Source organism: Anthonomus grandis, chromosome 6, assembly GCF_022605725.1.
Source record: "Anthonomus grandis grandis chromosome 6, icAntGran1.3, whole genome shotgun sequence".
Classification (NCBI taxonomy): Eukaryota; Metazoa; Arthropoda; class Insecta; order Coleoptera; family Curculionidae; genus Anthonomus; species Anthonomus grandis.
The window spans coordinates 35,119,729-35,138,412 of record NC_065551.1 but is presented as its reverse complement, the minus strand read 5'-3'; the positions used below and the strand labels follow the sequence as shown (position 1 = coordinate 35,138,412).

The 18,684-nt window shown below is 31.0% G+C and overlaps 1 protein-coding gene across 6 annotated transcripts in view; it reads right to left on the bottom strand.

Annotated features, from left to right (window-relative positions):
• LOC126737822 (neurobeachin) overlaps positions 1–18,684 on the bottom strand; it is a 529,789-nt gene that overhangs the window by 237,381 nt on the left and 273,724 nt on the right. For all 6 annotated transcript variants that reach the window (XM_050442884.1, XM_050442885.1, XM_050442880.1 and 3 more), the window contains 2 exons: positions 12,872–13,319; positions 12,662–12,798 (listed from right to left, as the gene is read on the bottom strand). In XM_050442884.1, the coding sequence (XP_050298841.1) occupies positions 12,662–12,798; positions 12,872–13,319 (585 nt within the window). The remainder of the gene's footprint in view (positions 1–12,661; positions 12,799–12,871; positions 13,320–18,684) is intronic.

Genomic DNA, 18,684 nt, shown 5'->3' with positions numbered 1-18,684 from the left:
TTTCTTAAAAATTGTACTATAAGCTCATTGTTTAAAAACCAAGAAAGTTAGACGTTTGAAAACTTGTACTTAAATTACGCAATGAAAATTATTGGACACCTATTTCAGCGTTTTTTAAAAAATGTACAAAAAGTGAAGAAAAAAAATAATTTTTTTTAATAGAATTAATTTTTTTTTCTTAAAAATTGTACTATAAGCTCATTGTTTAAAAACCAAGAAAGTTAGACGTTTGAAAACTTGTACTTAAATTATGCAATGAAAATTATTGGACACCTATTTCAGCGTTTTTTAAAAAATGTACAAAAAGTGAAGAAAAAAAATAATTTTTTTTAATAGAATTCATTTTTTTTTCTTAAAAATTGTACTATAAGCTCATTGTTTAAAAACCAAGAAAGTTAGACGTTTGAAAATTTGTACTTGAATTATACAATGAAAATTATTGGACACCTATTTCAGCGTTTTTTAAAAAATGTACAAAAAGTGGAGGAAAAAAAAATTTTTTTTTTTTAAGAATTCATTTTTTTTTCTTAAAAATTGTACTATAAGCTCATTGTTTAAAAACCAAGAAAGTTAGACGTTTGAAAACTTGTACTTAAATTACACAATGAAAATTATTGGACACCTATTTCAGCGTTAATTAAAAAATGTACAAAAAGTGGAGAAAAAAAATAATTTTTTTTAATAGAATTCATTTTTTTTTTCTTAAATATTGTACTAAATGTACATTTTACAAATATACATTTACAAATATACATTTTTTTTTTATTGATTTAAATTTTTTTTAAGTTTTTTTTTTTTGTTTTTTTTTTTTAATATGTATTATACTCGTATTATCTATATATTATGTATTACCTTTGTAGCTCAATCTAAATAAATACATTATTATTATAATTTTTATTAAATGCTCGTTGTTTAAAAACCAAGAAAGTTAGACATTTGAAAATTTGTACTTGAATTATACAATGAAAATTATTGGACACCTATTTTAGCGTTTTTTAAAAAATGTACAAAAAGTGAAGAAAAAAAAATTTATTTTAATGGAATTAATTTTTTTTTCCTAAAGATTGTACTAAATGCTCATTGTTTAAAAACCAAGAAAGTTAGACGTTTGAAAACTTGTACTTAAATGATACAATGAAAATTATTGGACATTTATTTCAGCGTTTTTTAAAAAATGTACAAAAAGCGAAGAAAAAAAAAATTTTTTTTAATGGAATTAATTTTTTTTTCCTAAAGATTGTACTAAATGCTCATTGTTTAAAAACCAAGAAAGTTAGAGGTTTGAAAATTTGTACTTGAATTATACAATGAAAATTATTGGACACTTATTTCAGCGTTTTTTAAAAAATGTACAAAAAGTGGAGGAAAAAAATATTTTTTTTTTTAAGAATTCATTTTTTTTTCTTAAAAATTGTACTAAATGCTCATTGTTTAAAAACCAAGAAAGTTAGACGTTTGAAAACTTGTACTTAAATTATGCAATGAAAATTATTGGACACCTATTTCAGCGTTTTTTAAAAAATGTACAAAAAGTGAAGAAAAAAAATTTTTATTTAATGGAATTAATTTTTTTTTCCTAAAGATTGTACTAAATGCTCATTGTTTAAAAACCAAGAAAGTTAGACGTTTGAAAATTTGTACTTGAATTATACAATGAAAATTATTGGACACCTATTTCAGCGTTCATTAAAAAATGTACAAAAAGTGAAGAAAAATTTTTTTTTTTTAATGGAATTAATTTTTTTTTCTTAAAAATTGTACTAAATGCTCATTATTTAAAAACCAAGAAAGTTAGACATTTCAAAATTTTTACTTGAATTATACAATGAAAATTATTGGACATCTATTTCAGCGTTCATTAAAAAATGTACAAAAAGTGGAGAAAAAAAAAAATTTTTTTTAATAGAATAGAATAAATGTACATTTTACAAATATACATTTTTTTTTATTGATTTAAATTTTTTTTAAGTTTTTTTTTTTTTTTTTTTTTTTAATATGTATTATACTCGTATTATCTATATATTATGTATTACCTTTGTAGCTCAAGCTAAATAAATACATTATTATTATTATTATTATTAAATGCTCATTGTTTAAAAACCAAGAAAGTTAGACGTTTGAAAATTTGTACTTAAATTACACAATGAAAATTATTGGACACCTATTTCAGCGTTTTTTAAAAAATGTACAAAAAATGAAGAAACAAAATTTTTTTTAATGGAATTAATTTTTTTTTCTTAAAAATTGTACTAAATGCTCATTATTTAAAAACCAAGAAAGTTAGACGTTTTAAAATTTGTACTTGAATTATACAATGAAAATTATTGGACACCTATTTCAGCGTTTTTTAAAAAATGTACAAAAAGTGGAAAAAAAAAATATTTTTTTTTAATAGAATTCATTTTTTTTTCTTAAAAATTGTACTAAATGCTCATTGTTCAAAAATCATGAAATTTAGATGTTTGAAAATTTTTACTTAAATTATATATTTGAAATTATTAGACACCGATTTCAGTGCTTTTCAAAAAATGTACAGAGTGTTCAGGAAAAAAAATAATATGATACAAAAACAAGGTATTCATAAAAAAATTCAAATCAAGAATTGCAACGAAAAATGCGTTAAAAGTACTACAAATTATGGAAATTTTCTTCTCTCTTTTGACCTTTTATTTTATCTTGTAATAATTCTTCAATAATAATTGTCAAAAATTCCTTAATACGAATATATTTCAACTGTCTAGATTAAAACAAAAATATCCTGAACATTTTAAAAAAATACTTCAGACTGAAAACATCATTTTCTCCCTAAATTGACAACATTCGCGTAGTCCCTTGAAAAGAATATTCTACTATTTTGCCACCATCACAGTTCCGTAAATTCCGAAATTTAAACAAAAAAAAACAATAGAGAACATTCTTCCTGGTCTATTTAGAGAAGAACATTCTCCGAAAAACTTCTAAGAGAGTATCAACCCAAAAGGTAGATAAATGGGTCTCCGGTCTGGTCCATATTAAAATGGGCGTGTTGTTTACCTGTGACCGCGCCAGTCCCATAAATCAGAATCAATTTTCTCTCGATTTATCGACGGATAGAGAACCAAACGAAAGAAAAAAAAATTAATGACCGTTTTTGTGTCATAATTATAACGTGATTTATCGCTTAACGGTTCCTAACTGGCTAATTAATTTAGATATTTATTTTTTTTTGACGAAAATTATAAGATTGAATAAAGTATACAAGAATTGTAATTTTAGGGACTGACGATTTTTTACTATAGAAGTAAAAAAAACTGAGATTTCATTTCTCGGTCAATTGTTGTCGTATAGACATTCTATTAGTGTCATTCTAATAAGCAAAAAATCAGCAATTTTTTTATATAACAAGACATAAACCGAAATTCACTTGGTAAGAAGATATTTGGCAATAAGTTGCTCCATGATATCTTATGAAAAAAAAAAACGATTCCTCCAATTTTTCTTTTATAAAACCGAACCTTTTACTGCTGACATATTCCAATAACTTACAGTTTTCTTTAATAACAGAGTCTCGGTAAGGCTCCACGCGATTAAAAAATTATTCAAGGAAATTTATGATCGGTTATTATATCAAAATGGTTCGGACCCTCTCGACGCGTGTGTGTTTGTGTGCATGTACACGTCACGTTAAATAATTTGGAATGTTCATTAAAACCGAATATGCTTGAAAGTAGTTTGGTCTTCTTTGGATGATACGAGGAGTTACATTTTTTTTTTGAATATTTATGTGCTTGTTGCATTCATATTTAGCTACGAGTTTCTCTATTCAGAAAAGTGCTATTGGGATTTTTCTTAGTTCCAAACTGGTGCAAAAATATAAGGATCTAATAAAACTAGGGAAAACCAGAGCAGGAACAGCATGCTCAGCAGAATAGCGGATTTAGATCAAGTACAAAATCGTGTTTAAATAAGATCACAGTGTCTTCTCTTGATCTACTATTTGCTTTTTCTTGATAGTCTATGGATCTTCATGATCTGGTATTTCCTTGGTTTGTTTAGATTTTCATCAATTTTCAATTTTTTCTATGCTTATCAGAGTCCCAGTAATTTAGCTCCAAATAAATTAATAAATTGGATTATTATGCTACAATAGGACTCAATCAGTTTACTTGAGCTATTTTAGTATAACTATTTAAAAGTCTTACTCCACTGCACTATAACTTAAAATATGCACTTGTTAATAAAAGTTAAATTACTTTATTTATTCCAGGAACTCCAATGAAAATTAAATATCTTGATTTTTCACGTATGGACTTTATCATTCAATCATTTTTTCACTGGTTTGTTAAATAGCCCACAAATCAATAATCACAAAATTTCACTTCCAGGCATTCCTGTAAGAAAAATGTCAATATCTTGATTTTTCGTATATGGATTTTAATAATTTTTTCAAAGAAATTATTCAAGAGCCCTAAAAATGTTTACAAATCAATAATTACAAAATTTTAACTACTAGAAATCAAGATATTCAATTGCCAATAAGAGACAAATAAATTTATAAATTCCAAGCAGTCCTGTAGGAAAAATGTCAATATATTGATTTTTCGTATATGGATTGTAGTAATTTAAAAAAAAAAGTATTCAAATGCTCTAAGGGTACAAAATTTTAAGTACAAAATTTTAACCACTAGAAATCAAGATATTCAATTGCCAATAAGAGACAAATTAATTTATAAATTCCAGGCAGTCCTGTAAGAAAAATGTCAATATCTTGATTTATATAAATTTTAATAATTTTTTCGAAAAAATGATTCAAGAGCCCTAAGGGTCTTTACAAATCAATAATTACAAAATTTTAACCACTAGAAATCAAGATATTTAATTGCCAAGAAGAGACAAATTAATTTATTTATTCCAGGCAGTCCTGTAAGAAAAATGTCAATATCTTGATCTTTCGTATATGGATTTTAATAATTTTTTCGAAAAAATTATTCAAGAGCCCTAAGAGTCGTTACAAATCAATAATTTCAAAATTTTAACCACTAGAAGTCAAGATATTCAATTGCCAATCAGAGACAAATTAATTTAATTATTCCAGGCAGTCCTGTAAGAAAAATGTCAATATCTTGATTTTTCGTATATGGATTTTAATAATTTTTCCGAAAAGATGATTCAAGAGCCCTAAAAGTCTTTACAAATTAATAATTACAAAATTTTAACCACTAGAAGTCAACATATTTAATTGCCAATAAGAGACAAATTAATTTATAAATTGCAGGCACTCTTAAAAATATCAATATCTTGATTTTATGCGTATTGACTTCAATATTTTTTTCATTAAAGGCTAGAAGAAGCATTGGACTTTCCAGAAGCTAATAATTAGGAAAATTTTACCTACTAGAAATCAAGATATTGACTTGCCAGTAAAAGACAAATTATTTTATTTATTCCAGGCACTCCTGAAAGAAAAAATGTTTTTTTTTTCTGCATACCCTACACATTTTTCAAAAAACATTGCAATAGGCAAATCGAAAGTTCAGGTTTTTTAGTTTTTGAGTTATAAGCATTTGGTACATTAAAAGAAATTCACCTTTGTCCAAAAAAATATGTTTTTCTTAACTCCTTAGTCTGTCCTTTTATAAATCTATTTATTAACTATAAACACCGTCTATAGATTACAACGTTATTAATCCAGTAATTCATAGTAAGTATATTAGTCCTTTTGTTATATTATACATAAAAGAAGTTTTTCACTAAATGTTTTACTATATTTTAAGACGCAAATAAATGACCGCAAATTTACGCCCTGTAAATTAAAAAATCCCCAAAGTATAAGGGTTGAAAAATTTATATATAAATTCTAATTTTGATTCGATTCAACGTATAAATAAATTATTTCACACTGAAGGCCAAAGATACATATGTAATGCTTTAATTGTATAATTTTTTTATACTTATATTCAGTACGATTAACTTAAATTTTAGCAATTTTCTATTGTTGTTCTATATAAACACTTGCCAGTAATTTTGGAAATAATTCATCGCCCTTTTTAATCCTTTTGGAGCAATTCAGGTTTTCTCATTATTTCTCGATTGGATTTAAGTCGGATTTTGTTTTGTTCAAAAGAAACACTCAGACACAATTTACAAAAAAAAATCGTCACACCTTGTACATTTATTTATACCTCTGATAACCGACTAAACGACATAGACATCACTGTTTCTTTACCATTAAAAACCTCCATCGATTTCGCTCAAACCTTATTAACAACCACTAATGGTGCATATACCGCCATTTCCCTATTAACACCTTTAATAATAAATTAACGACTTTTAGTGGGCACTTAAGACTAATAATACCCGTAGCATAACCGAGTGTGTCCCTTAAAATCGTACATTATGAAAACGCTTTTATACAAATTACACGCAAAGAACCAGTTTGCAAAGTCGAAATTAATGAGCTTAAATAACTTTATGGAAATTTCCGAAACTTTGTTTTCAGGTATTTTAGTATCAATTTTGGGCGGTATCGGATACTCTTAAAATTTATTGCAGCGATACGGAGGTGGACTTTTTTTTATTAACGTGACTCACTTTCGCATTCAAATTTATCACGTTTCGGATTTATAAAGTCCATAAAAATCGTGACGAGTCATTAAAACAAAACCCACTCGGCCACCAATAATAATAATAATAATATAAAAACGATTCAGTCGTAGCGGTTAATAAAATTAAAAAAAAAAAGTTTATTTTTGTGAGCGAGTGGTCAATGGACTGGATATAAATAAATCAAAAATTCCTTTTACAGAGTATAGCCCCTTTAATTCCACTCAACTTTTATTCAAAAGATTTTTCATTTGGTCCTATAGGTTTAGAGAAAACAACATTTTATTCCAGGCAGTTCTGGCCAAAAAAAAAATCAAAAAATTCCAATAATTTCTTTATTAATTAATTTTGCGAAAAATGTGTAAAGTGCTTTTATGTTTGGATTTAAAAAGAACATCGAATACAAAAATTAAATTTCCAAAATTTCTCATACATTTTGAAATATTTGACTTTTATGTTTACAGATTTTTCATGATTTTCTCCCACTGCATTAGAAATAAATCAAAATTTTCTTTTACAGAGTATAGCCCCTATTATTCCACCCAACATTTATTCAAAAGACTTTTTACTTGGTCCTATAGGTTTAAAGAAAAGAATATTTTATTCCAGACAGTTCTGGCCAAAAAAAAAAATCAAAAAATGCCAATAACTTCTTTACTAATTAATTTTCCGAAAAATGTGTAAAGTACTTTTATGTTTGTATTTAAAAAAAACATAGAGTACAAAAATTAAATTTCCAAAATTTCTCATACTTTTTGAGATAAATAACTTTTATGATTACAGGTTTTTCATGATTTTCTCCCACTGCATTAGAAATAAATCAAAATTTTCTTTTACAGAGTATAGCCCCTATTATTCCACCCAACTTTTATTCAAAAGACTTTTTACTTGGTCCTATAGGTTTAGAGAAAATAATATTTTATTCCAGGCAGTTCTGGCCAAAAAAAAAATCAAAAAATTCCAATAACTTCTTTATTAATTAATTTTGCGAAAAATGTATAAAGTGCTTTTATGTTTGGATTTAAAAAGAACATCGAGTGCAAACATTAAATTTCCAAAATTTCTCATACATTTTGAAATAATTGACTTTTATGATTACAGGTTTTTCATGATTTTCTCCCACTGCATTAGAAATAAATCAAAATTTTCTTTTACAGAGTATAGCCCCTATTATTCCACCCAACATTTATTTAAAAGACTTTTTACTTGGTCCTATAGGTTTAGAGAAAACAACATTTTATTCCAGGCAGTTCTGGCCAAAAAAAAAAATCAAAAAATTTCAATAACTTCTTTATTAATTAATTTTGCGAAAAATGTGTAAAGTGCTTTTATGTTTGTATTTAAAAAGAACATCGAGTGCAAACATTAAATTTCCAAAATTTCTCATACATTTTGAAATAATTGACTTTTATGATTACAGGTTTTTCATGATTTTCTCACACTGCATTAGAAATAAATCAAAATTTTCTTTTACAGAGTATAGCCCCTATTATTCCACTCAACTTTTATTCAAAAGACTTTTTACTTGGTCCTATAGGTTTAGAGAAAAGAATATTTTATTCCAGGCAGTTCTGGCCAAAAAAAAAAAATCAAAAAATGCCAATAACTTCTTTATTAATTAATTTTGCGAAAAATATGTAAAGTGCTTTTATGTTTGTATTTAAAAAGAACATCGAGTGCAAAAATTAAATTTCCAAAATTTATCATACATTTTGAAATAATTGACTTTTATAATTACAGGTTTTCGGTGATTAGAAAAGCCCACTGTATGGGAAATCAAAATCAAAAATGTTCTTAACAGAGTATAGCCCCTAATATTCCTCACATTTTTAATTTAAAAGACTTTTTACTTAATCGCATAGGTTTAAACAAACATATTTTGATTCCAGGAAATTTTGGCCAAAAAAAAATCAAAAAATGCCAATAACTTCTTTACTAATTAATTTTGCTAAAAATGTATGAAGTGCTTTTATGTTTGTATTTAAAAAAGGACCGACTGCAAAAATAACATTTTCAAAATGTCTCATACTTTTTGAGATAAATAACTTTTATGATTACAGGTTTTTCGTGATTTTCTCCCACTGCATTAGAAATAAATCAAAATTTTCTTTTACAGAGTATAGCCCCTATTATTCCACCCAACTTTTATTCAAAAGACTTTTTACTTGGTCCTATAGGTTTAGAGAAAATAATATTTTATTCCAGGCAGTTCTGGCCAAAAAAAAAATCAAAAAATTCCAATAACTTCTTTATTAATTAATTTTGCGAAAAATGTATAAAGTGCTTTTATGTTTGGATTTAAAAAGAACATCGAGTGCAAACATTAAATTTCCAAAATTTCTCATACATTTTGAAATAATTGACTTTTATGATTACAGGTTTTTCATGATTTTCTCCCACTGCATTAGAAATAAATCAAAATTTTCTTTTACAGAATATAGCCCCTATTATTCCACTCAACTTTTATTCAAAAGACTTTTTACTTGGTCCTATAGGTTTAGAGAAAAGAATATTTTATTCCAGGCAGTTCTGGCCAAAAAAAAAATCAAAAAATGCCAATAACTTCTTTATTAATTAATTTTGCGAAAAATATGTAAAGTGCTTTTATGTTTGTATTTAAAAAGAACATCGCGTGCAAAAATTAAATTTCCAAAATTTATCATACATTTTGAAATAATTGACTTTTATGATTACAGGTTTTTCATGATTTTCTCCCACTGCATTAGCAATAAATCAAAAATTCCTTTTACAGAGTATAGCCCCTATTATTTCACTCAACTTTTATTCAAAAGACTTTTTACTTGGTCCTATAGGTTTAGAGAAAATAATATTTTATGCCAGGCAGTTCTGGCCAAAAAAAAATCAAAAAATGCCAATAACTTCTTTATTAATTAATTTTGCGAAAAATGTGTAAATTGCTTTTATGTTTGTATTTAAAAAGGACATCGCGTGCAAAAATTAAATTTCCAAAATTTATCATACATTTTGAAATAATTGACTTTTATGATTACAGGTTTTCCGTGATTTTCTCCCACTGTATGGGAAATATATCAAAAAATCTTTTTACAGAGTATAGGCCCTATTATTCCTTATATTTCTGATTTAAAAAATTTTTCACTTGGTCCTATAGGTTTAAAGAAAACAAAATTTTATTCCAGGCAGTTCTGGCCAAAAAAAATCAAAAAATGCCAATAACTTCTTTACTAATTAATTTTGCGAAAAATGTGTAAAGTACTTTTATGTTTGTATTTAAAAAAAAGCACCGACTGCAAAAATAACATTTTCAAAATGTCTCATACTTTTTGAGATAAATAACTTTTATGATTACAGGTTTTTCATGATTTTCTCCCACTGTATGGAAAATATATCAAAAATTCCTTTTACAGAGTATAGCCCCTATTATTCCACTTAACTTTTATTTAAAAGACTTTTTACTTGGTGCTATAGGTTTATAGAAAAGAATATTTTATTCCAGGCAGTTCTGGCCAAAAAAAAAATTAAAAAATTCCAATAACTTCTTTATTAATTAATTTTGCGAAAAATGTGTAAAGTGCCTTTACGTTTATATTTAAAAAAAGGACCGACTGCAAAAATAACATTTTCAAAATGTCTCATACATTTTGAGATAAATAACTTTTATTATTACGGGTTTTTCATGATTTTCTCCCACTGCATTCGAAATAAATCAAAAATTCCTTTTGCCAAGCATAGCCCTTATTCCTGCACACAATTTTTATTCAACAGACTTTTTTTCGCTCTCATAAGTTGACATAAAACATATGCTTAATCTCCAATAATTCCATATATACTTGGTTCCTTTTCAAACGTTATTTCGCCATCAGGTTAATGCAAAATCTATTTCTCGAAGGGTTTCTCTCTCTATACATACGGCAGGTGATGGGCCTATGGAGCAAATTTCTATAATTATACAACGTTTCTTAATTGCCGGCATTATTTTAATTACGGTGTTATTGACACCCATAATTGGACCTTGTTTGTTCGCAATTAAATTACTGGGTGCAGTTTTCGTTTGTTTTTCGGTGCGGAATTGGGTTCGAGGCCCAAAAGAGGAATGTGAGGTAACCCAGAGTCAATTGTTTTAAATTTTATTATTGTGACTGATTTAAGGGTAAAAACGTGATTTTTATATAAGGATTTGGATAGAAGGGGCTTTTTTTGACTCAGTATTTAAATATTCCAGGAATATTTAGAAGAAAAGAGAGGCAACATAGAAGAATAGTAAACGGCATAGCAATAAGGAGGGAAAAGGAATAAATACAAAACTCAGAAGACAGTGAGGATGAAGAAGAAAAAGATAAATTTCAAGGGGGGATATTTAAGGCTCTATAAAAAACAATAATTATTAATGCTCTCTTTGCACAAAAATCCTAATATCATGTCTCATACTGTAATGATTTAAATGAATTTTTCAAGCTTAGTTTAAGGGGGCTTCAAGGCAGCTTCTAACTTAATAATCACTTAATTTTGAGTCCTAGAAGACAAAATATTCGATAATGTGAGTACATGCACTCCTGTAAGAAATACTTCAATAGTTTAGGCTCTCCTTGCATAAAAACTCTAATATCTTCTTTCATAGTGTAACTATTTGATTAATTTCTTCAATCCTATTTGAAGAAGGCCTCAAAGAAGCTTCCAATTCGATAGTCGCGTGATTCTGACCTTTAGAAGCCAAAATATTCACTGATCTATGAGTACAAGCACTCTTATAACAAATATTTCAATAGTTCAGGCTCCTCTTGCACAAAAAGCCTAATATCTGTATTGCATACTGTAATGATTTTATTGATTTCTTTTATCTTAGTTGAAAAAGGATTTAAAGCAGTTTTCAACTTAATAATCACATAATTCTGATGCTTAGAAGCTAAAATATGCAATAGTTTCTGAGTAGAGGAACTCTTGTAAGAAAAACTTCAGTAGTACATGCTCTAATTCTACAAAAACCGTTATATCTTATCTCATACCATAATAATTTGATTGATTTCTTCAATTTTAGTTAAAGAAGACCTTAAGGCAGCTTCCCATTTAATAATCACTTAATTCTGACCGTTACAAGCCAAAATATTCACTGATTTATGAGTGCAGGCACTCCTGTAAGAAAAACTTCAAAATTAGTTCAAACTCTCCTTACTACCCTAATATCTTAATTTATACTCTAATGATTTGAATTATTTCTTTAATCTTAGCTGAAAAAGGCTTCAGTTCATCTTTCGACTCAATAATTACGTGATTCTGATCCCTAGAAGCCAAAATATTCACCGATTTATGAGCACTCCTGTACGAAAAACTTGATTTGATTTATTTCTTCAATTTTAAGTTAATATTTATATTTTCCATACAGTGGGAGAGAATCATGTAAAATCTGGAATCAAAAAAAAAAAATTATCTCAAAATTTAAATTTTGTAATCGATGTTTTTTTGAGTACATATAGAAAAGTACTTTACACATTTTTTCCAAAATTAATTAATAATGAAGTTATTGATATTTTTTTAAGCCAGAATTACCTGGAATGAAAATGTATTTTTTCTAAACCTATGAAAGCAAGTAAAACAGTGAGGGCTTAATTCAACAAAAGGAATTTTCCATCTATTTGCCATGCAGTGGGTGAAAATTATGTAAAACGTGTAATCAAAAAAGTCAATTATATCAAAATGTTTGGAAAATTATGATTTTCTTAGTCGATGCTCTTTTTAAATGCAAACAGAAAAGCGATTTACACATTTTTTCTAGAAATTAATTATTAAAATAGTTATTGGCATTTTTGGCCATAATTGCCTGGAATACAAATTTATTTTTCCTCAAACCTACGAAGTCAAGAAAAAATTCTTTCATCGAAGAATTCAGATTCAAATTTCAGGAAAGTCTTGAAAAACAGCAAATAAGGGAAATTAGAGAGGTCCCAAGGATTCACGCATGAATCATAATTCATTATTAAAAGAAACAGTTATGCTAATCGCTGATCCTTGATTACTGCATAATGCAGATCATTGACTAATGCAGATTGTATACTATTCACTGATCAATTCAACCAAATATAAATACTACAAAAAAATCACTTACCTCACCATCCATCTTCTTAAACTCCTCGTCGTCCTCGTCCACCTCAAAGTACAACTCCGCAGACGTAACCGAGACCATCCCAGGGGCGACAATCCCCGGGGCAATCAGCTTAGCCTTAGTACTAATATTCACAGGACCTAAATAACCACAATAATAATAATAATAATAAAAAAACCTCCAAAACAAACACTCCTTCCTCTTCTCACTGACCATTCAAATCGCTATCCAACTCCCGATCGTCAATGAGCAACTCGTTATCATCCACCAACTCGCACGTCTGGTTCTGCTGATGGTTCCTGGACGTCGCCAAATGGGCGTGGAACTCCTCCCTCGCCTGTAAAATCGCATCCTCCGGCGCCCCGTGTTCTATGGCGGCCTTCAAACTCGCTTCCGGATGCGTAGATCCCAACGGATTATGGACGAAACGTTTACGACGTCTCGCGTCGTCCTCCCACGCGTCCAACTTCCAGAATTCGGTCAGTTTGTAGTCGTCCGGGTCGGTGGCACCCCAGGCCCCGTGTTTGTTCGCCATGATGTTGCGCACCTTTTCTAACAAACGGCTCGCGGTTACGTTGTCGCGACGTCGCGCCGACGTTATCAGGTGGTCGCACATGCGCTCCTCTTCTTTGCGGTCCATCAGGGTCTGAGCGCATTGGGTCTAAGGATAAAACGGAGAAGAGAATCAATCGGAAATAACTAGGGGTTCCTAGCAGTGGATAACTAGTGGTTGGTACTAATTAAGGAGCAATGAATTTGTTTTTTTTTTTTTTTAAAGTAAATAACAGTTATTCTGACGTCCAGGATTTAAGGTATAATGAAGCAAGATAAAGAAAACAGTAAGTTCTTTGGGATGACCATTGATGGTCGCCTTCAGATTTCATTCTTTTATTCGCCTTTCAGATTTTATTGAGAAAACTCTTATTTGTATGGATACACAAGACGTCCAACTCTGCTCGCAAAATATTTCTTAAATATATAGGACGTACCACGGACTCAAGATATTCTTATAAGCCCTTGGGTTAAAAAAAAGCAGTACTTTTGACTCTCTTTTTGTCAAGAAAACCACTCTGATCATTGACGATCGCAATGAATTGATGGTTCACGACTAAGGTTGGTTCCATTACATGTGAAAAGTGACATTTCAAGATGATCCAAAGCATATTAGAGAAGTGAGATGCGGTAGAATGACAAATAATCGACTTTTGACCCTCTTTTTGGCATGAAAACCACTCTGAGACCCAGGGATCATTGACGATCGCAATGAATTGATGGTTCACGTCTGTAAATGGTTCAATTACATACGAAAAGTGACATCTCAAGATGATCCAAAGCATATTAGAGAAGTGAGATGCGGTAGAATGCCAAATAATCGACTTTTGACCCTCTTTTTGGCATGAAAACCGATCTGAGACCCAGAAATCCTTGACGATCGCAATGAATTGGTGGTTCACGTCTGTGAATGGTTCAATTACATACGAAAAGTGACATTTCAAGATGATCCAAAGCATATTAGAGAAGTGAGATGCGGTAGAATGACAAATAATCGACTTTTGACCCTCTTTTTGGCATGAAAACCGATCTGAGACCCAGAAATCATTGACGATCGCAATGAATTGATGGTTCACGTCTGTGAATGGTTCAATTAAATATGAAAAGTGACATTTCAAGATGATCCAAAGCATATCAGAGAAGTGAGATGCGGTAGAATGCCAAATAATCGACTTTTGACCCTCTTTTTGGCATGAAAACCGATCTGAGACCCAGGGATCATTGACGATCGCAATGAATTGGTGGTTCACGTCTGTGAATGGTTCAATTACATACGAAAAGTGACATTTCAAGATGATCCAAAGCATATTAGAGAAGTGAGATGCGGTAGAATGACAAATAATCGACTTTTGACCCTCTTTTTGGCATGAAAACCGATCTGAGACCCAGGGATCATTGACGATCGCAATGAATTGATGGTTCACGTCTGTAAATGGTTCAATTACATATGAAAAGTGACATTTCAAGATGATTCAAAGCATATTAGAGAAGTGAGATGCGGTAGAATGACAAATAATCGACTTTTGACCGTCTTTTTGGCATGAAAACCACTCTGAGACCCAGGGATCATTGACGATCGCAATGAATTGGTGGTTCACGTCTGTAAATGGTTCAATTACATACGAAAAGTGACATGTCAAGATGATCCAAAGCATATTAGAGAAGTGAGATGCGGTAGAATGCCAAATAATCGACTTTTGACCCTCTTTTTGGCATGAAAACCGATCTGAGACCCAGGGATCATTGACGATCGCAATGAATTGGTGGTTCACGTCTGTGAATGGTTTAATTACATACGAAAAGTGACATGTCAAGATGATCCAAAGCATATTAGAGAAGTGAGATGCGGTAGAATGCCAAATAATCGACTTTTGACCCTCTTTTTGGCATGAAAACCGATCTGAGACCCAGGGATCATTGACGATCGCAATGAATTGATGGTTCACGTCTGTAAATGGTTCAATTAAATATGAAAAGTGACATTTCAAGATGATCCAAAGCATATCAGAGAAGTGAGATGCGGTAGAATGCCAAATAATCGACTTTTGACCCTCTTTTTGGCATGAAAACCGATCTGAGACCCAGAAATCATTGACGATCGCAATGAATTGATGGTTCACGTTTGTGAATGGTTCAATTAAATACGAAAAGTGACATTTCAAGATGATCCAAAGCATATTAGAGAAGTGAGATGCGGTAGAATGCCAAATAATCGACTTTTGACCCTCTTTTTGGCATGAAAACCGATCTGAGACCCAGAAATCATTGACGATCGCAATGAATTGATGGTTCACGTCTGTGAATGGTTCAATTAAATACGAAAAGTGACATTTCAAGATGATCCAAAGCATATTAGAGAAGTGAGATGCGGTAGAATGCCAAATATTCGACTTTTGACCCTCTTTTTGGCATGAAAACCGATCTGAGACCCAGAAATCATTGACGATCGCAATGAATTGATGGTTCACGTTTGTGAATGGTTCAATTAAATACGAAAAGTGACATTTCAAGATGATCCAAAGCATATTAGAGAAGTGAGATGCGGTAGAATGCCAAATAATCGACTTTTGACCCTCTTTTTGGCATGAAAACCGATCTGAGACCCAGAAATCATTGACGATCGCAATGAATTGATGGTTCACGTCTGTGAATGGTTCAATTAAATACGAAAAGTGACATTTCAAGATGATCCAAAGCATATTAGAGAAGTGAGATGCGGTAGAATGCCAAATATTCGACTTTTGACCCTCTTTTTGGCATGAAAACCGATCTGAGACCCAGAAATCATTGACGATCGCAATGAATTGATGGTTCACGTTTGTGAATGGTTCAATTAAATACGAAAAGTGACATTTCAAGATGATCCAAAGCATATTAGAGAAGTGAGATGCGGTAGAATGCCAAATAATCGACTTTTGACCCTCTTTTTGGCATGAAAACCGATCTGAGACCCAGAAATCATTGACGATCGCAATGAATTGATGGTTCACGTCTGTGAATGGTTCAATTAAATACGAAAAGTGACATTTCAAGATGATCCAAAGCATATTAGAGAAGTGAGATGCGGTAGAATGCCAAATAATCGACTTTTGACCCTCTTTTTGGCATGAAAACCGATCTGAGACCCAGAAATCATTGACGATCGTAATGAATTGATGGTTCACGTCTGTGAATGGTTCAATTAAATACGAAAAGTGACATTTCAAGATGATCCAAAGCATATTAGAGAAGTGAGATGCGGTAGAATGCCAAATATTCGACTTTTGACCCTCTTTTGGCATGAAAACCGATCTGAGACCCAGAAATCATTGACGATCGCAATGAATTGATGGTTCACGTCTGTGAATGGTTCAATTAAATACGAAAAGTGACATTTCAAGATGATCCAAAGCATATTAGAGAAGTGAGATGCGGTAGAATGCCAAATATTCGACTTTTGACCCTCTTTTGGCATGAAAACCGATCTGAGACCCAGAAATCATTGACGATCGCAATGAATTGATGGTTCACGTCTGTGAATGGTTCAATTAAATACGAAAAGTGACATTTCAAGATGATCCAAAGCATATTAGAGAAGTGAGATGCGGTAGAATGCCAAATAATCGACTTTTGACCCTCTTTTTGGCATGAAAACCGATCTGAGACCCAGAAATCATTGACGATCGCAATGAATTGATGGTTCACATCTATGAATGGTTCAATTACATACAAAAAGTGACATTTCAAGATGATCCAAAGCATATTAGAAAAGTGAGATGCGGTAGAATGCCAAATAATCGACTTTTGGCCCCCTTTTTGGCATGAAAACCTATCTGAGACCCAGGAATCATTGACGACCGCAATGAATTGATGGTTCACATCTGTGAATGTTTCAATTACACACGAAAAGTGGCATTTCAAGATGATCCAAAGCATATTAGAGAAGTGAGATGCGGTAGAATGCCAAATAATCGACTTTTGACCCTCTTTTTGGCATGAAAACCGATCTGAGACCCAGAAATCATTGACGATCGCAATGAATTGATGGTTCACGTCTGTGAATGGTTCAATTACATATGAAAAGTGACATTTCAAGATGATCCAAAGCATATTAGAGAAGTGAGATGCGGTAGAATGCCAAATAATCGACTTTTGACCCTCTTTTTGGCATGAAAACCGATCTGAGACCCAGAAATCATTGACGATCGCAATGAATTGATGGTTCACATCTATGAATGGTTCAATTACATACAAAAAGTGACATTTCAAGATGATCCAAAGCATATTAGAAAAGTGAGATGCGGTAGAATGCCAAATAATCGACTTTTGGCCCCCTTTTTGGCATGAAAACCTATCTGAGACCCAGGAATCATTGACGACCGCAATGAATTGATGGTTCACATCTGTGAATGTTTCAATTACACACGAAAAGTGGCATTTCAAGATGATCCAAAGCATATTAGAGAAGTGAGATGCGGTAGAATGCCAAATAATCGACTTTTGACCCTCTTTTTGGCATGAAAACCGATCTGAGACCCAGAAATCATTGACGATCGCAATGAATTGATGGTTCACGTCTGTGAATGGTTCAATTACATATGAAAAGTGACATTTCAAGATGATCCAAAGCATATTAGAGAAGTGAGATGCGGTAGAATGCCAAATAATCGACTTTTGACCCTCTTTTTGGCATGAAAACCGATCTGAGACCCAGAAATCATTGACGATCGCAATGAATTGATGGTTCACGTTTGTGAATGGTTCAATTAAATACGAAAAGTGACATTTCAAGATGATCCAAAGCATATTAGAGAAGTGAGATGCGGTAGAATGCCAAATAATCGACTTTTGACCCTCTTTTTGGCATGAAAACCGATCTGAGACCCAGAAATCATTGACGATCGCAATGAATTGATGGTTCACGTCTGTGAATGGTTCAATTAAATACGAAAAGTGACATTTCAAGATGATCCAAAGCATATTAGAGAAGTGAGATGCGGTAGAATGCCAAATATTCGACTTTTGACCCTCTTTTTGGCATGAAAACCGATCTGAGACCCAGAAATCATTGACGATCGCAATGAATTGATGGTTCACGTTTGTGAATGGTTCAATTAAATACGAAAAGTGACATTTCAAGATGATCCAAAGCATATTAGAGAAGTGAGATGCGGTAGAATGCCAAATAATCGACTTTTGACCCTCTTTTTGGCATGAAAACCGATCTGAGACCCAGAAATCATTGACGATCGCAATGAATTGATGGTTCACGTCTGTGAATGGTTCAATTAAATACGAAAAGTGACATTTCAAGATGATCCAAAGCATATTAGAGAAGTGAGATGCGGTAGAATGCCAAATAATCGACTTTTGACCCTCTTTTTGGCATGAAAACCGATCTGAGACCCAGAAATCATTGACGATCGTAATGAATTGATGGTTCACGTCTGTGAATGGTTCAATTAAATACGAAAAGTGACATTTCAAGATGATCC